This window comes from Lepisosteus oculatus, chromosome 1, assembly GCF_040954835.1.
Source record: "Lepisosteus oculatus isolate fLepOcu1 chromosome 1, fLepOcu1.hap2, whole genome shotgun sequence".
NCBI lineage: Eukaryota > Metazoa > Chordata > Actinopteri > Semionotiformes > Lepisosteidae > Lepisosteus > Lepisosteus oculatus.
Window position 1 is genome coordinate 14,084,109 of NC_090696.1, and position 20,135 is coordinate 14,104,243.

At 36.3% G+C, this 20,135-nt stretch overlaps 1 protein-coding gene across 2 annotated transcripts in view; it reads left to right on the top strand.

Annotated features, from left to right (window-relative positions):
* Nucleotides 1-2,037: 2,037 nt before the first annotated feature.
* spock3 (SPARC (osteonectin), cwcv and kazal like domains proteoglycan 3) overlaps nucleotides 2,038-20,135 on the top strand; it is a 109,316-nt gene continuing 91,218 nt past the window's right edge. Inside the window, exons 1-2 of one of the 2 annotated variants that reach the window (XM_015344328.2) lie at nucleotides 2,038-2,171; nucleotides 2,312-2,443. In XM_015344328.2, the coding sequence (XP_015199814.1) occupies nucleotides 2,312-2,443 (132 nt within the window). In that variant the 5' untranslated portion in view covers nucleotides 2,038-2,171. The remainder of the gene's footprint in view (nucleotides 2,172-2,311; nucleotides 2,444-20,135) is intronic. The other variant, XM_006629212.3, reaches the window with a different exon arrangement.

Below are 20,135 nucleotides of genomic sequence, written 5' to 3' on the forward strand. Positions count from 1 at the left end.
AGGAAGAGGCAGGCCTAGAAAGAGATGGATAGATTGTGTGAGAAAAGATATGGAGATATGTGAAGTGAGTGAGGAAGATGTGCTTGACAGAGACAAATGGAGAAGAGCAACCAAAGCAGCTGACCCCAGGACAGTCTGGGACTAAGGCTGTGAAAAGAAGAAGAAGAAGAAGTATCAAACACAAGGGGGCGCCAAAGTCCCTTAATTCCTTAAACCAAAGAGCCCAAATTTTCTCATACAGTACTACTGTTTTGAGAAACGTATCCTTTCAAAGCTTAAGATGATTTTTAATATTTTGTTTTACAGGTAAGTTAAAATGTTTTATAGGTAAGTTCACACCTAATTATTCTACAACTGGAGACAATGCATTTCATAGTTAAGGATGTGACTAATCAACTTTCAAAATCATTTTCTGGTAGGTTTAAATGCCTTATATTTGTGAAAGCGCCGGTTTTTAAATTGCTCTTTGTTGTCTAGCAAAGTTCATGTGTCAATGCTCTAATATGTTCTTCATGTGTACAAACACATCAGCATCACTGAAAGAATAGCAACTTGCTGTATTAATAATTAATGAGTCCATGTCACTGGTTCTTAACCTGATACCTAAACATTCTTGAAAATATAAAATGTCTGGTGCTATTTATACAATATAAAAGCCAAATGTCTGTCACTGGGTTAATTTCAGAACTTCATCCTAATGTACAATAGATACAGTAGCTTTTGGTCTACCCAATAAAACCTCTTGAACTGATAAAATATTCATGTACTGTATATAAAAAAAAATACTGATAAAGAATGGAACTTATACTTTGAATTTAATATAATGTGTCATTTTTATTTGTAAATACCAGTAACAGAAAATGTATATTTAAATAAAATACTTGGGTATTGAGTCTGGGGAAACAAATTTAATTGTATGTACTCTAAACACAAAAATATACAATATATATTTATGCATACATTTAATAATTATTACCCTACTCTGCAAAAGGATAGTGTTTAAGACTGCATATTAAAAACTTTTACTAGGATTGTATATCTTGAAAAAGAAATAATTCTTCTGCAGTCTTGTTAAATCTTCATTAAAATCTTTTAACTTGTAATATAAACAATAAATTGAAATTAACATGTTTAAAAAATGGCAGAGTATCAAAAGACCCAAAAGTTGTCTCTCATTGGTCTTTAATTCATAGAATATTCTTTATAAATGATAAAATCGTACTTTCTGATTAGTTCGAAAATGCTAATAAAAATGCCACATTTCATACCGTATATACTGTATCCTACAATAATCTAGAATATTTGGACTGGTTATTCAGTTGTTATACTGTGTAATGGCTGCAGCAGCACAATGACTGATTTAATCCCAGTCACAATCTGAAGTCAGGGAACAGTCATAATAACAGCAGTACCTGATCAGCATTAATCTAGAAAAGTACACCCATAGAATTCAGATACTTTATACGCCATATGGAGCTGGTCTTCAAGCTGCTTTGGTCCCACAACCTGCAAATACTTATCTTCCATATTGAACCAATTTCAGAGATTGCCAGAGGCAAATCTAACTTGAGACCTTCCATATACATTTCCCCGTTTAAAGTTCCACAACCATAAACATCTTTTCATTCATGCAAATTACACAGCATTTTCATCATCATCATCATCATACAGGCGCACCATGCTACAGTACTTACAGTACTCCATTTGTTTTAAACATTTAGGCAAATACAGTTCAATCTGCTGGACTTATTTCTATGAAATTGTTGTGAAAGATCAAAAGGTGCTTGTCTTCGCACTTCTGCATTTTTTATGGAAACTGGAAACACTATTACAATACAATAACCCGTGAAGAGAAGCACACAATAATCATCGCAGCAAGACATGTAAAACTGTGTAATCGCCATGCAAGGTTTAATTTTCGAGAGAAAAAAAAAATTCTGAACGTTGTCCTCATTCTTTCTCTCATTCTCTCTCTCCCAGTGCTTGGAGTGAAGAGCAGGGGGGGTGTGTGGCGCGCGTCCGCGATTGCGGGATTGCGCTCAGTGCGGAGAGTGAGGACAGGAAAGCAAGGAGGGTAGCACTACTGAAGCAGAAGCAGTAAGAGCTCAGATAACGACAGAAAGGCGATAGAACGCTCCGCTACGTGCAACAGCACTGAGATTACTTACAAGGTGATGTTGTCTGCCCTAATTACATTTAATTACCAGAACAGCGCAATGATATCTATCTGTATAATTTAACCATTCATGCATTAGGTTATAGAAAGAGACATTTGGGTTCTGACACGTCTTTTGTTTTCTCTGTGTTGCAGATGCTGAGCACAGCTTTGTTGTGTATTTGTGCCGTAGCCTGCAGTCAGGTTGTCGGGGCAGCAGCCAGGTCGGACACCGCCAATTTTCTGGATGATAAATGGCTCACTGGACGTTGGGATAAATTTAGAGACGTATGTGGCTTTTACAATGCTATTTATTCTGGCTTTTTTTCTTTGCCGGTATTTTAAAAGCATGCCTAACATACATTTTCTCAAACGACCTGGAATTACGTGTATCTGAACTATGAGTTCTGAACATTTTCATTTAGAAAGATATAGCTTGATTTTTATATACTGCAGTAGCTGAATATTATTTGAAGCGGCATACTTTTCATGATAAGGTCAACCAGTATGGTAGTAAAGTATTTAATATTTGTGTTCTATCAAATATTTTTTACGATCACAGCTTTTACGATCTGTGTTTAATATAGGACATCGACTTCACCTTTGTAAGTTATGTAATTAACTATTAAGCGTGCTTTTGCCTGACACATTTTAAACTGGGTTAGAGATCGCAATGTGACTAAATTGTGAAGTATAGGCGGGTTTTAGCAGCAGTTGCATGAAAAATGGTTTTTCTCCCGAGGGATAAAAAGCAAATCGGATATTTTAGGTATGGTACGTCTCGCCAATTGATTATCCGATTTACCTAAACCTCCTGGTTTAATTTAGTTTTCACTCGTTGTTTGCTATAAACTATATGCATTGGGTAGTTAATAAAGGAAAATAAGTATTGTGGTACTTGTAAAAAGTGATAGTTACAATGATAATGTATGAGAGTTGTCCCTGTCTTATTAAAACGACTTTATTAAAACTTTGGAATATAAATGTTAATGAAGTACCTTATCGTTTAATTTAGTAAAATCTCAAAGGCTGGATTTAAAAAAATAGGTCAAGAAAGTAATTAAACGAAAACCATCTATTCAGAAATGTTTCAAATTCAGTAAAATTAAGACCATTCGCTGGATTACTGTTTTGATTTCTTTACAGATGCAGTTTCATTTAATGTATTTGTTGTTAGGCTTGTGGCTTTCAGTTACGGTCTATCTGTTCACAGCCAACTGACAAAAATAAAACTGTTTCATATTAGGAAACAAACAAGGAATATTTTAGTAAATGGTTCCATCAGAATTAACAAATATAAATATAACAGTAGTCAATCGCAAAATGTGTTAAAATGTTACCATAGGATTACATATTGTATCAGTGAAGTTAAAGTGAAGTGTACATTCAGATTTGTTACATACAATACATTAAAACATTATGAATGTAATACATGAGCAATTTGACTTTGCAGACAGTTGTAACAGAGGAATACTTACTCATTAAAGTAAGAAATCTAAAAATACCCCCATGCTAATGAACTGGTATTTAACATGACAGGTTCCTTGGGAATATAAATTTTATTAGCTATCTGTGCTCATGGTGCACTTCAGATTCAGTAACCCCCAAGGAAACACTTGGTAATTTAAGTTTCTTTGATCCAGGACTTCATATTAAGATAGTTTCGTTGTACATTAATGTTATTACATATTACGAGCAGTTTGCAAAGTCATCTTGCACATGATGGAGAAGAGCTGTGGTGAAATATTGTAGGGCATTATATGAAATGTTTAGCTTACCCAGTTATTACCTAATTATTGGATTGGATTTTAGTTTTGCTGTAACACTGGGAAAAGACTATTTTTTCACTTCCTGCATCACTTCAGACAATGTTAAAAAGGGATAATGATTCTGAATGATTGCTGTTTCTGAAACAGACCCATGTTCATCACTGGTTCTAGTACAATTTGCATTGTCTTTTTCATGAAGTGTTAAAATTACTGTGAACCTGATTACAGAAGAATGTCTACGGATAATCCTTTTTTTCTCCTTTTCTATAGTCCTTTTATTTTCCTGATGCTCTGCCAAACATTTCAGGAAGGAAGTTTCTTCTGCAGTGCTTTGTTATTCTTCTGTTTTGTCATTGTAATGGCCAAATGTAGAATCTGTACCAAACAGTCCCCTGAATAACACAGATGATAATTATCTCTAAACTAAGCCCCTTGATCCTTCATATTTACTAATTCACCAGCTTTTACATTTACTAAACCAGTAATTAGCATTGAGGATTTGGGGTTACCGTGAGGCCTGTATCTGAAAAAAAAATCTTTGATATCAGTGGTTCTGCTAAGCATGCAGTTATACTGAAAATTAGTTAATTGTGCTTAACAAACATTTTCCTCATTACTTTTCTTTTGATTTATTAATGCACAAGACAAGGTGAATAGTACATTTAGGAATGACAAATGAAAACTAACTTAATACAAAATATAGTAGGCATTGATACTGTACATTGATTAGTGCTATCAGAACAGAATGGTTGCAAGGAATGTTGCAAATTCTTCTGTTTTTTTATAGCATTTTTATGCTTGTGTTATTTTATATTGAGCAAATGGAATAAATCTTCTGGCTGACGTTAGCTAATTATTGTAATAAGTTGTATGTAAAAGGGTCTTTTGTTCTTTCTAACATGTAGTTCTACACAATAATTGCAATAACCTTAAAGACCAAGCAGACATGCTGCAGTTAGCTGATTGCTTTTAAATGCTAGTCCCTTGGTCAGGAGTTGGCATATGGTTTTAACCATTCACCAGCTACTTTCTTTGTATTTCTATTTGGTTGAGTCATGGTACACAAGGGAATTTCTGTGAAGCAAGCATTTAGGCCCCCTTTAAAAAAGAAAACTGAAAGGACCTATTCTTTCTATTTTCAGACTAAGTGTACTTTAGTAGTTATAAGTATTACTAGATGTGCTATTTTCCTTTCTGGAAATTGTGAAATGTCACGCCCAGAGGAATTAGATTAGTCTGGAACCTTATAAAAGAGAGTGATATCGAAAGTAAGATCAACTTTGAGTTTTTTCTTCCAGTGAAAGTTCTTGCAGGGTATTTCTAAAACTGTGTTGTTTTTGTGTCAGCAATTATAACCTAATACTTTATATGAACTGTCTGAATGTATAAATACACTCAATTAAATTCAATATTGGCTGACGTAATTCATTTTGATTGTTGTAACATTTAAATTATTGTTTTAAACTGTTTTTTGTTGGCTAGAACTTTTTATATGTTTTTTAAAGTTAGTTCATAAAAGCTACACCATTGTTTGCTGAAGTTAAAGAAGCTGAATTCAGAGGCAGTATTTTTCTCAAGTAACACATTACATGCCTACTAAAGTGAATATGGGCGTGAGATGTTGATGTGTAGGTGGCATAAAAAGTGAAAGAGAATGGACTGTTGTTGGGAGAAATTGTATAGCATGAAGTTGTAAGGGTGCCACTGTCTGATGTACCCTTTTACAAGACTTAAGTAGTGCTAAGAATGACAGCAAGCACCTGTGATTGAACAATACTGGGCCAAACCACATGTAATGACTTAGTTGGGACCACCTGATGGATCACTTCTTCTCTGCAATGCTGAAGCCAGTTGACAGTTAAGACAGTTACATCATGGAAAACCAATTAGCCTAATTACGTCATCAGATACAGATGACTCGTAGCTGTTACTATCTGATGCAGGCACTGTTAGCAACACTGTGGCTTGATTTCCCAGAGCTGCAGGTTTTTCAGGGTTTTTTTTCCTGCTCATTTAGTGATGGCACAGTGTGCACATATGTGGAAACAAAAAAAGTTAGCTCACGTCAGGTCAAGGAAATTCAATTTTGGTGGCATTTATGTAATGGGTCTGCTTGTTGTTGTCAATGATCATGTCATTTCATAGTAATATTTTGATATTTTAAGAACGGTGATCCACCTGTTTCAAGTACCACACCAAATGCAATGTAATCCCTTCATCTTTTGATATGATAAGGCTTATCCTTACAAAACAAGGGTCTTTCAAGACTTCCTGCTTCAGCCTGGGATCAGGATCAGGCATTTTTTGTATAACTTTTGTACAGCTCCCTGATATTAAACCCATGAAATAGCATTTTATAAATACTATTAGATGTGTTCATCTGTTCTTAATATCACTGAGGTTCCTTAGGATGAGCCAGGTGTGGCATTGATCTGGCAGTTACTCTGCTGATTAAATGGAAGAGCATTCCTTTTGTGCATATGCAACATCTCTCCTCATCTCTATCTCTCTGATTGCATGCTATTGATTGAATACCCTGATACCCATCACTTATGTGGTCTCCACTGGTAATGGAAGAAATTCCCATGCAAGGTTGATGTGGCTTGAACAGTTCATATTCATGTTCATAAACAGTTCACAGTTCTCCTCATAAAACATTCCAAGCAGTACATACATGTACTGAACGAATTTTCTGTTCGTTCTTTCACATTTTGTTGAACTTCTGATCTGTTTCAAAGTGGTTCATGTTCATGTTTACTGACGTGTACCTGAGTACAATGAAATACATAAATGACATAAAAATGACATCACGAGTTGTTGAAGACAGGAATATGGGAACTTTGGCAGCATTCAGATGGTGTTCAAAATCCAAGCAGTGATGGGTTGTGAGTTCAGTGCAAATAAACAGTGGGGCGTAGTTGGGGGTAGGAGGATTTAAGAGGTGCAGTTTTGGAGTCTTGTGGCTGTGGAAAAGAAGCTTTCTTTGAACGTAAAGGTTTGGACTTGGACAATGTGATGGTTGGACCTCATTTGTTTTTATTGGGAAATTTTTGATGCATTACAATCAAGACAAGGAAAAAAAAACAAGTGACAATGAGCTGACTAAGCTAGAGATATCGTGAATCCAGTTCTGTGAGGGACAGCCCATATCATAGGGCTTAAAATTACCACACTGGCCCAGGACCCTGAGATCATTCGGATCCATCTACAGTACTTAATCATTTTCACACTGCAGTGGGCACATCATGAGAAACTCCAGCAACCACAACCGAGCCCACCAGCTGGCTTCAGCTGCACAGGAAGAGTTACGGTACATCCCCAAGCAGTCTGTCCAGTAGCATGTCAGGTCAATCATTCAGTGCTACCAGGATTGTGTTAATGCTCTATTAGACAAAACTAATGCAGTATTATGTTGTAACTAATGTAGTAATTTTGGCTACGTGTTATGCCTCACAAAGAAAATCTATGATTCTTTTATCTTTGGTCTTTTGCCAAAGACCTTTGCTATTCATGTTTTGTTGCTTTAAAGAATGGCTCTTTATGATGTTATTTAACATTTGTTATAAACGCAACCTGTTCCATGCATAATTCAAACCAAAAAAAGAAGCAATAGATAAAAATGAGAGTAAAAATTGATAAGCCAGGATTGCATAAGTATTCAAGCTCTTGGCTTCGGCAAACCTAAATTAAATTAGATGCACAAAATTACTGTAAAGAGCCATACAGTTAGTTGAGCAGACAGTGTGCATTAATAGTGGTTCACATTATTTCAGAATAAATAAAAAGTATTTTTTGTTTTATGTCCAATAAACAATTGTCTTCCACGATCTTTCAAATATCTTTCAATATTTTACAAAATAACATTTTTAATGACAGACTTTCAGCAACTGTTATGCCCCTTGCAGCCAGAGGGCACTCTTACTCTGTCCTGTCCCTAGTTTTCTGTGCTTTACTGTCCTTCTGGTGTCTCTCTATCTGGGGCTATATATATTTCCGGGTCACTCATTCACCTTCGCCTAGCACCAGGTCGCCCCACGTCCGCTGCCTGAGGGCATTGGTTTCTATACGACTCCTGAACTGCTGAGCCCGGGCTAATTCCATGTTCCGGCGCTACACATAGGGTCTATTTTCCCTCTCCTGCCTTTCCACAGTTCGTCCCTTCAGAAATCCGTGACAGAATGCTGAGCCTCCTGTTGACCCCGCGAGTGGCTCCTTTCTTGTTTTTCTGCAGTTTTATTTTCTCTGGGCTTTTTTTTCTCAGCTCTCCTATTCTAATCGCGGGATGCTTTTCCCGACTCCTGTGTCTATGAGCGGGCTGTGGCCTGGCTTTCCTCAGGTTGTCATTCTGGCATCCGTGATTGAATGTTGAGCTGGCCCTCCTATCCTCATTGCTGGATGTCACTCCGGTCATCTGTGCCTGTGAGTGGGCCATGTGTCTGGCTTTCCTTGGATTGTCCACTTCGATACCAGCGATAGGGTGGTGAGCCTTTTTTCCTCTCCCATTCTAATTGCTGGATATCACTCCGGATATCCGTGCCTGTGAGCGGGATCTGGCCTGGCTTTCCTCGGGTTGTCCTCTGCTGATATCAGTGTTAGTTTGGTGAGCCTTTTTTGCCATCCCTCCATTCTTATTGCTGGATGTCGCTCCGGACATCCATGCCTGTGAGCGGGCTGTGGCCTGGCTTTCCTCGGGTTGTCCGCTCCGATATCAGTGATAGAATGTGAACGTGCTTATTGCCCAATCTGCGGTATTTTTCCTGGGTTTTTGTGGTTTTTTTCTTGTTTTTTGTTTGGTGTTTTGATTTTTCACTTCCAGGTTTCCCCTCTCTGGTCCCCCTGTCCCATGTGTCTTGGAACTTGGTTCCTATCTATTTTTTGTGGTTTGTTTCCCTGGTCTCCTAGTTTATCTTTGTGCTTGTGTACTTGTCATTTTTGTTTTAAGTCTCCGGAGCTCTACCTGACCCCCCCCTTCCTCTACCCAATAAAGGTTTATGCCCTTGAGGAGGGGGCAGCTTTCAGCTGTGGACTCCCGGAGGTTTCCTTTCAGTTAAATGAGGTTTTTCCTCCCCCTAGTGCTGGGCAGCTCACTTTTTGTATGGGCGTCAGGAGCCGCCCATGAAGGGGAGGGGTACTGTCATGGCCTCTGCAGCCAGAGGGTGCTCCTACTCTGTCCTGTCCCTAGTTTCCTGTGCTTTGCTGTCCTTCTGATGTCTCTCTCTCTCTGGGCTATATTTTTCCGGGTCACTCATTCACCTTCGCTCAGCATTGACGTTCAGATGTCCTGAAACCCCCCTAGAACCAGGTTGCCCCACATCCACTGCCTGAGGGCATTGGTTTCTATACAACTCCTGAATTGCTGAGCTCAGGCTAATTCCCCGTCCCACCGCTACACATAGGGTCTTTTTCTGCTCTCCTGCCTTTCCACAGTTTGTCCCTTCAGACATCAGTGACAGCAACAGGCAATATAAAGAATATATCCTGGGTCACTATTTCAGTAAAGGACAATATTCAGTTTTCATTAGCTTTGATTTTGCTGAAAGATGATTTTGTTATTGGAAAAGTTTCTGTTGCTTTTGTAATTATGTTTTGTATGCAAGAGGCTATGCATCTTACTTAAGATGACATCACCCCATCGAAACCAAGGCCTTGTAGAATTCTCCTGCTGCAGAAGACCAGGTCTTTTCATGTAGCAAAGAGAGGTCACAGCTGTCTAGAGTGGTACTGCGTGTATGTTGATCACACAAACAGCTGTGATCTAATTCATCCAGGGTAGAGCTGCACCATTTACACTGTACAGTAATCCCTCGCTACACGAACAGCCACTGTACAGGTTTTCCTTTATATGAGATGTACAGTAATCATTCCTACCTGTTTTTTTCATTAAATGAACTGTAACACAAAGCAATAATAACTTTTATTTATAAAGCACCTTTCCCAAGAAAGCTGTATGTAGAAAGGAAAATGGGCACTTTGCAAGCAGCTTTCAAGGAAAGCTACTGTATATTATTAATAATTAATAATAATAATTGCTTACACTTACTGTATATAATGCTTTTCTGGACACTCCACTCAAAGCGCTTTACAGGTAATGGGGACTCCCCTCCACCACCACCAATATAGTTTATAGCTATATATATACAGTAGAAGCTATATACTGTATATAGCTTATGTAACAAAGGATTACTGTATACTCAAAGGACTTTAAGTCAACAAATTACATCTAAAAACATACATACTGTGCAAATCACACAATGAGCTAGAATTGACAAGATCTACAATAACATAAAGGAAAAAATGACAGAACAACACAGAAAAGGAAGAAAAATAGAATAAAGAGGAATAGGGCAGCCGATTTATTCAGAGTTGGAAAAAATATGATAATAATGAAATACATAATAGTAATAAATGGTCAAATCAAAGTAATTCATGAATGGCAACCAAATATCCTGAAATTAAGACATTATTTATACGGTAAACTATAGATTTTTTTAAAGTGAAAAGATTTTCAAACATTCTTGATGACCATTGTGAAAGGGAAATCTTTTTTTTTATCCTTTGAATTGAATAATATAACCTTTTTAGCTGCAGTACATAACGGGAGTAAAAAAATTGAATCGCGTTTAGAGATTCTGAGTTTACTGAGATCCCCAATAAGGCATAACACAGGGTCAAGTGGGCTGCACTTGTAAAGGACGCGAGAAAGGGTAGATGTAATTTGAGAGCAGAATTGAAAAACAGGATTGCATTTTCAGAAAGCAAGTAGGTGATTGTCAGGTACCAATTCACTACCATGTTGACATATTTCAGTGCCAACAAGTCCCTTAGGAAAAAGCTCCTTCTGAGTGAAATGTTTACGGTGTAAAGCTTTGACTGAATAAGCTGGATTTTAGAGTTAATCAAGCACTTAAACGTGTTAAAATAAACTGAAGTTCAGAATTCTAAGGAACTAACCAAGGAAAAATAGGAAGCTCACTTTCAGCATTGTTGGTACAGTATCGTACATTGCAGTCGAAATTCTGTATATTTTGGACAAAGTGTACCCATTTCCTAAAAAAATAAGAAATATATCAATCAACATTAAACAAAGGAGGTAATACTGAAGATAAAGTAATGTTTGCTTTAATGACCTGACATACACTAACTGCAAGTACTGAGAAAACTTCTTTTGGTTGAGGGAATAATTTTGCAAATGAAAGAAGCTGATTATTGTCAAAGAGCAGATAAAGCTGTGTAATGCCCTTTGAATTCCAGACTGGGAAATATATACTGTAGGTTTGTTTTTTAACATAAAATTGGTCTTGTGCCAAATAAGAGTTAAAATCTCCACACCACTCGTTTGGTGGATCTTAAGCCAGGCTTCTATTGTAGATGAGATACATGGATTTTGAAACAATTTAGAATTTCCAAGAAGAGGAAGATGCAATAGTTGAATTGGTCTAGTAGACTGTTGTTCTGTTTCCAACCAAGAGGGTGGATCCTCTTGCTGGTTCTGGTTAAACCATTTCAGTAAAAACTGGCGTTTGATGGAAATTGTGTAAAGGAGAAAGTTGAGTGATAATAAGCCACCTTGTTTTTTATTGTTTTGTATAGATGAAAGCTTAATGTGGGGCATTTTATTTTTCCAGTTAAATTTATTCAGGGCGCTATCCAGTTTGGAAAACAGGAAGACAGGAAACATAGAAGGTGTATAATTATTTTGAGGAAATCTGCTCATTTGCACTGCGGTGATCCGTTCAATCTTATATTATTACACAATCAACTAGAAGCGTTCCATCTAGATGGTAGTGAGCTGGCCAGCAAACTTACGTAACAACAGTTTGTGTCATATACTATTGAATTCAAGTTTCAGCACGATTTAAAAAAATGTTATCTTGGCATGCTTTGTGTAAGGTAGCAGGATGATATTGTAGCGATAGACAGAAAGATGCATGTCATCAGTGGATTATGCATTAGAAAAATAAGTCTTGTTTCTAAAACAAAAAATAGTTCACATGTAGAAATTAATTAATTCTTAGAGTTTCTGCCTTACAGAATTCTGTAATTCAGGTTCTGTTACAGTATAAATCTTTCAATGATATTTACATTTCATACGATCGGTATGTGGTCGATGCAGTGTTTAGCAGTGCTAGAGCCCTGGATTCAATTCTGATCCTGGGGTACTATTTGTGTGTTGTTTGTATGTTTTCCCTCATACAGTCCAAAGACATACAGAAAAGTTAATTGGTTTCTAGAAAAACTGGCCCTGGTATGGGTGTGTGCGTATCTGTATCTGTGTCAAATACAATAATTCTATTGAATTAAGCACTGATAAAATGGATGGATGATCAGTCTGTTTCATACAATGAGAAATATAAATTGACGGCATCAAATGTGTTGCTCTTGTAACGTGCAAAACCAAAACATCATTAAAAAAATTCTGGCCAGCACTGCTATCGCTTCAGAAAACCATGTGTTTTGGTCTGCTGTCTTTTGCTATTTGTGTTGCAAAGTATGAATGATCCAGATAAGGTAAGGAGCTTCAGGCTGTTTTCTGCATCATAGAACATTGTGTGGAATTTGGTTCTGTCATTAAATGTTTTAACCCTTAGAATACACCATATAGAGCCAGTACAACATTAACCTGAATGTAAGACATTTATAGTGACCTTAGTGAGAAATAATTTAAAGCATGTGCATTACACATAAAGATTGATAACAATACTATATCACATTAGATATCATCAGAACAGAATGGAATAAAATAAGCTATCTTAACTCTGTCATTTGTAAAATAAATTCAGATTTGTTTTATAGTATGAAAATTCCACCCAAAAGCTCCTTTTGTCATATTCTTATAAAGGTCCTTGCATCACCAGAAAAAATCCTTATTTACAAAGGCCACTTGTATCATTATTCTCATTATCCTTACTGGTTTCTGAGTCTTTTTTTGTCTTCTGCAGCATCATTCTCTACAAACTTTATTCTTTGTCCCGTCCATTTAATTTGATATGCTGCACTGAGATCCCATTTCATTCCTGGACTGCTCAGTCGCACAATGAGCTCACTAAGGGTTCCTTCATTTTCCCTTTTGGTGTTAGAATCTTAGCATCAGTGCGCGAGCAGTCCATGTATGCTTTATGCAGGTCATCTTTAAGTTCTTACATGTTAACAACCTATTAAACTTAAAGCTGTGAACCCTTTCCCCTTCTTCTGAGTAGAATTACCAGCTCAATGTTCATTTCAAGAACATTTTTTCACAGGATCAGTTAAATGCCCATTAAAAGCACCAACAATCTCTTTGTCTTCATACAGCTATTTACAGTAGTCCAATGCCATGTATATCCAAACGCACACAATCAAAGCAGAGGGAATTTTCTCTTTAGGTATTGGTTTGCACTTTAAGACAATATAATTAACATGACTGTTATACTGTACTGTACATCATCGTCTGTTTCTAGTAGACTTTATGGCTACATTTAAAAGAGATCAGTATTTCACTAAAAAGCCATGGTTTCCCAAGTGGCCCAACTGATAGAGGTGCGTACTTGAGCACAGGTTGAATGCTATGATCTAGGAATTGCAAGTTCTTGCCTGGGTTATGTTATTAGCTGACTGTGACTGGAGTTCCCCAAGCAATGCTACACAAGTGGCTGAGCACCGCCTTGGGTCATGTGTAATCAGTTGTTCAGGACTCTCTTAACATTCGACAAACACCTGTGGCTTCTTGGGTGTTTACAGTGTTGACAACGAGGGATGTGCCTCTCTACTAGTTGGTGCTGAACCTTCAGTAAAAAGACGAGGCTCAAAGCTGGATGGGTAGGAGAAGACTGCCAGAGATTCGTCATTCTCCCTCTGTGCAGTTGCAGCCTTTGTAGCGATGAACTGATTAGCTAAGCTGTGTAGACATTAGTGGTCCAAAATTCCTGATTTGATTGCTGAACGGCCTGACAGTTCAATATTTTATTCTTCCTCTTATATCCATATACTTGTCACAAATAGATATAAACTACCAAACAGGCAGTATGAGCCAAATGGCTACCTTTGATTTGTAACCCTATGTTCGAATGAGCACAGACATGCAAAAGCACACAATTTGCCATTCCAAATTGGGTGGGTGTAACAAAAATAATAATCTATGCTAAATTAACAAACAAAATCACACCACAAAGCTGTGTGGTTTCATCACATGATCCTTTTACACCATTCACATCTTGAACTGGCAGTCTGTACAAAATATTTATTCAGCATGTTTTCAACATGGTTACTGCCTTGATTGTCCTTCATTATGTTTTAAATTGCATTAAACAATTACATACATTGCATTACTTGTTTATTGTATTCCTGATTTAATTCAGTGATCTAGACTGTACAGTGAGTAAACTTGTCAGGTTTGTGGGTGTTATTAAATTAGCCCGATTAGCAAACACAATAGAAGCTGGCAGATGGTATTTAATCTACTATAGATAAGAACAGAGGCAGGCAGCAAAAACATACGCTACACATTTGAAATGGGAAACTGAGCTAAAAGAAGCAACTTATGAAGAAGATTCGTGTTTTTATTGACAACTCTTATGGCTTGTAAACAATGTGCAGAAAAAAGGGAGAGTAGTTAAAATGCAGAATTTAAAGTAAATAAATCTTATGTTTAAATTGTACAGCACAATGCACTACTGAGATATAATTGTAATACTGTGTACAATATCAGTCAGTTCAAAGAAGAGCATCAAGAGCATCATCCCCAGCCTCAAAGGAACATCTTACTAATAAGCTTAAATAACTGAATCTTTACCATGAAGAGACAAGACATAAATATAGAGGCAAAGGAATGTGATTTCTTTATCTGAAGGCAGATTTATTCCCTTTTAAAACCCGACAAGCAGAGCTTGTATCTCTTTAACCAAGGGATGCTACGTTAAAATTGTGCAATGCGCAAGTCAGACTTAGAATATTGTGTATAACTTTGTTCACCATAGTTTAAAAATATAGTGCTACTCTGGACTCAGAGTATTGCAACTAGATGTCTTCCAGGGCTTAAAGGAATATCCTACACTGACAGGCTAGAAAAACTGAATGCCTCCATCACACTGCCACCAACTACTACTGTTCCCACATTAGTAAATTATTCATTAGTGAAGTAATTGGTCATGATGCCTGTGCATCACAATTCTCAAAGAAAACACTGAGATATGATTAATCTGAAAACACTACCCCATGCTAATATGCTAATATTTGGTTTTGATGTCCATGGTAAAATCCCAAACATTCCAGTATTGTTAGTTCAGGATGTTACCACTGTACTGTGTGTCTATATTATATTAATTATTTACAGTCATTGTATTTATGGACCTACTGTGTCTCCTGCAGCTGTATGGAACTGGACCATCAGATGGTCCCTTATAGTCTTATGGACCTATTATGGTGTCATAGTCTCAGTTGTCCTAGATGGGGATGGTCACAGCTTCTCCCTGTGGTTCAGCTGTGTTGTACCAAACGTAAGGTGGTTAATGGGAGAAATCTAAAAGCTCTGTCAGCTTCTCAGGCTGATGTCCCTGGTATTACCATTTCAAAAACATATGCTCTCAGGTTCACTGAGACGTGGTATTTTGACAATGTATTGCAGTAGAAATGGTGTTTTATGTGCAACACAATTGTCCGCACTGATACACCCATGAACGTGATTTGGCCACTGTACAGAGTTTAGACACGGGAGTTTGTCCTGAACAGTTTTGATAGGCTGACTAAAGAAAAAGAAAAGAAGTTCACAATAATTCCTTTTCTCATAATATTGATGCTATATCTGAATAATCAGTTTGTAATTATTGGGAGTGAAGTATATTTTCACAAATGGTAATATGTATGAGATGATGCAAATTTTAATCTGTTTAAGGACCTTACACCCTGTATAACCAGCACATTATTAGACACGTAGATATTTATATCTGGGGTCCAGATGTTTGCATGCTGAATTCACAAGCTGTAGAAATGTGTTATCTTGTGATTTCATTGTTTTGTACAGCCTGTAGCTGAAATACAATGGAGCCTTTTACTAAGGTCATGTGAGTCTTTTATAAGCTAATTAAACCATCGTGTGTGTGAAATATCTGAGATCTCATAACTTCGGATGTAATCTACTGTCGACAAAATATATTTTATAATGTATTTCGTAATTTCTTGTGTTTGAATGTTTCATATGTTCTTATGCTGGTTTAGTTTTATTTAATGATATTTTGGTGTTTTTAATGCTGACTTTTAAAGTATGTAAAATGTATCTCTCAATTCTTTATACATTTATTTGGGAGAAATATCTAGAGAATCATCCCATCTGGGGCTTCATAAAAGCTGTCAGATGTTGCTATTTAAAGATAATTGATGTCTGTGCTAAAATACAAGTATATTCTTTTCACTCATTCTGAAGAAAGCAGTTACTTTACAGGGAATATTTTGATACAAGTTTGGAGATTGATCTTCCGGCTAGATTTTACTTTTACATTTACTGTAAATTACGTAATCATTCAGGCTAGATTGTATCGCATTTATCATAAATTAGGCATCATTCTTAGCCATTTTATCTCAGAAGAAATGAATCATTAAGGATAAACCACGTTTTATTAAAAAGTGGGATCTTCGGATTACTCAGCAATGCTTTACACTTAATTGTATAAAAGTTTCCGTGACTGTTGATGATAATGGTTGTTTCACAGTATTTCTGATCATTATACATGCTGTTGAAAGGGGGATATACTTTAAAAGTTATTGTTGCTTTAATATTAAATTGGATATTGCATTTGGAGAAGAACTTAATAATATAGTGAAGCTCAAAGTAATTAGATAACTCAATTAATGTGTTACCCTTATTATTAAATTATTATTTGTGCCCACTTTCCTTTCCACACCATTTTTAAATGATACAAAAAATAATTCTGAAACCTATTAAAATTAGATTTAGATGTATTGTACGGGAGATGTAATAGAGTTTGGGGACATAATGTAAAATGAAATTTTCCAAATAATTTTATACAGTAGTATTGCATCAAATATCACGTCTTTACAGCATTTATGTATTATATTATGCTTTGGAATTTCTTTTTAAAAGATTGTATGTCAGTATTACAGAAAGAGTAATTTGAGAAGAATTCACTGGCTTGATATATCCTTTTTGATTTTTTGAAGTGCAAATGTTAAGGAATACAGAGTTTCATAATTTTATTGAATTCGTCAAATATTACCACTTTTGAAAGAAAAGGTCATTAAAATGACAATGATAGCTGACATTCATCAAAGATTATTTCTATATACTGCTGAGGTTTCATATACAGTACACAAATCCCTCAGGAACCATAAGGGTTCTGTTCTTGAAAATCCTCAAAGCTGGTTAATTTGCAGTAAATGTAACTTTATAGAAAAAAAACAGGGTTAGAGGAACTGAAGCCACAATTCCACCTGATATAATCCTTCAAACATTTTTTGAGCTCATTCATAGATCTAGATTCCTTAGCATTGCTGGCCTCTTCACCCTTTCTCATACTCTTAGGTGCAATTTTAATGTATGTTATTTATGTTATTTAATGTTTGTTATTTATTATTTAACTAATGACAGTCACTTTTATTTGGGAAATCCCTTTCATTATCACATGATTGATGAGTGATATGGTTAATTGACAGATACTGAGAAACGTAGAATATTACTCTGTCACTTGAAATGAAAAATATTGGTGATTAAACTTAGAAAACTTGCAATATTTGAGTATGTGAACAATGTGTACTTATTTTTTGTCACTCCAAGATAGAGCTGTTTCATAAAGATTCTGCCTTGAAAATATAATATATATGCATTTTGAAGGATTTATAAACGAGAAAATTAGTTTTTTTTCTTGCTACAAATCTATTGTTATATGTCTAGTGAAATGGAAGTTGGGACTGTTAATCAGAGAAATCAGAGAGATGTAGCAAGGTAACAGATAAAAGCAACTGGGTGCCAAAACATTTAATTCTCAAGTGCATTTACTGAATCAAGTTAAAACGTCTTTTTATTCATGTCTCCAATATCACCAATAACATGCTTTTTTAAAAGGAAACTGCTCTTCCTAATACAATTATACTTCATTCATATTAATTAATTGTATTCTTTCGGATTCTTCACCAATACCTCTGGCACAATTTTTTTCCACCAAAATATCTCCAATGTGCCACAGGAGTAATACTAAAATTAGCACCAGTCTGCTACTGTATGTCATACTGTATACAGGACATTTCTCATGTGCAAAATAAATCTACACAAGATCAAGAATGAACTTATAAACATACAGTAATGGGATATCCCATTGAAATAATTTCAGTGGCACACTTTCCTGGCATTTAGACCTGTTTAATTCCAGATTAATCCATATCCTATATAGTATGGTCAAAAATATGTTATGGGTATCCAGTGTGTTAGTGTACCTACGGTATACTGGTTTAATCGCTTTAGATATTGTAGTTTTGTAATGTCTGCACGTGGAGAGAATTAAATAGGGCTCATACCAAGATTTTTTTTCAGAAGAAAAGAAGTTTTATAACTTATTATATCTGATGTCATTGGTCAAGGCATAGACTTTCTATGTTCACATACCAATTCGTAACTGCTACAGCTAAAGCATCATAGTTATATGTAACTTTTTTGGCCAGTTAAAAAAATGGGTAGAATCTCACTCAGTAAGCATTAGTCCTTCCCATTTTACTTTTTAAAATGTACTGTTAGGAATTTTATGTTCCCTATTCATGATTTCTCAGAATTATTATTGGAGAACACATAAGCTTTGTAATCTGAGGGAATGTGTGTACAGTATATCATATACTGCAGAATAGAAATATGAGTTACTGTGTATATGGGTTCTGAGATTAGTGTTCAGCTTCACCTAGATATGTTGTTTAAGGGATATCACTAACATAGTGCTGTGATGAGATGTGACAAGCAGCTTGCCTTGTTTAGAATTGAGTGTTTATATAGTAACTAGTAAACAGAACTGGAAAATGCAAAGTTAAAGGGATATCAGATGGAAAAAAACAAGTAAAATGCACAACACTATTTGCTAGATATTACAGTTATAGAAAGGGTGCAAAATTAACTATAAATATTGCAGTTGCTGTTCGGGGAAGTAGCTACCTGTTGCTCACAAATTAAGCATTGTCAGCTTTCTGTTTACTTGTACCAACAAAACCAAAGTTCCCCACATCTCCTGAACTGCATATTTTTTCTCCTGTAACATAGTTACCAAGCCCTTCCTACCCTGGCAAAAGCCATATGTTTAACACCCCTGGTTTAATAGGTAGTATTAAACTTTACGCACATGCTGTTTCTGAATTATTCATATTATCATCATACAGTATTAAAACACTATAATATCTTGTTTCTCCTTTCGTTCTCTGTGTTTCATTTCCATTTGCTGTAGAGGATATTCTGTATTTCACTTTTGGTGTAAATTTCCTCTTATTCTGTTTTGGTGATGTTTACATTCAATTTTAGTATTTTTTCCACACACCCCCCACCCAAACTGTTTACTTACAGTCCCCACAGCAGTACAATATCGTGTTTTGCACAGTATTGTCACGAACAGTTCTTTCTGGGCCCCCTGCAGACGACACGATCCGGAATTGTGAGAAAACGCTGGGGAAAAAGTCATGCAGGAGAGGGTATGGAGACAGGGGGTGTGTCCAAGGGGTGGAGGTGTCCAGGGGGAGTGAGTCCGGGGTGAACAATCCATGAGAAAATCCAAATGGGTATTCCAAGACAGAAGCTAAAGTCCAAGGCCAGGAGATCCATCCAGGGAATAAAACCATGAACCTGGTCGGGACCGGTGGTGGGGGGGGAATCTGGAACAGAAGGTTAAAACCATGACGGAGCCAGATGCAGCAGGACCCAGGCTCTCACGAAGCAGAATTAAATGAAGAGTCTGGCTTTTAAGGAGGAATTGAAATAGGGAACATGTGTGGGTAATGGGAGAGAACGAGGAAGGGCTGGAGCGCCCTTAAGAGGAGGAGTAGCGATCGTGACAAGGATGCTGACAAATAGATTTGGCCTGCTATTGTGAAATTGCAAGAGGAGTGTTGTGAAGATGCAGAACAGCCATAAAATAAGAAAATACAGTGGGAAGTTGATGCATTCAACATTTAATTGAATCCAACATTAATTTAAGATTATTTGTAATTATCATAACTGCAAGCCTGTAAGATATGTACTGTATATAATTCATGTC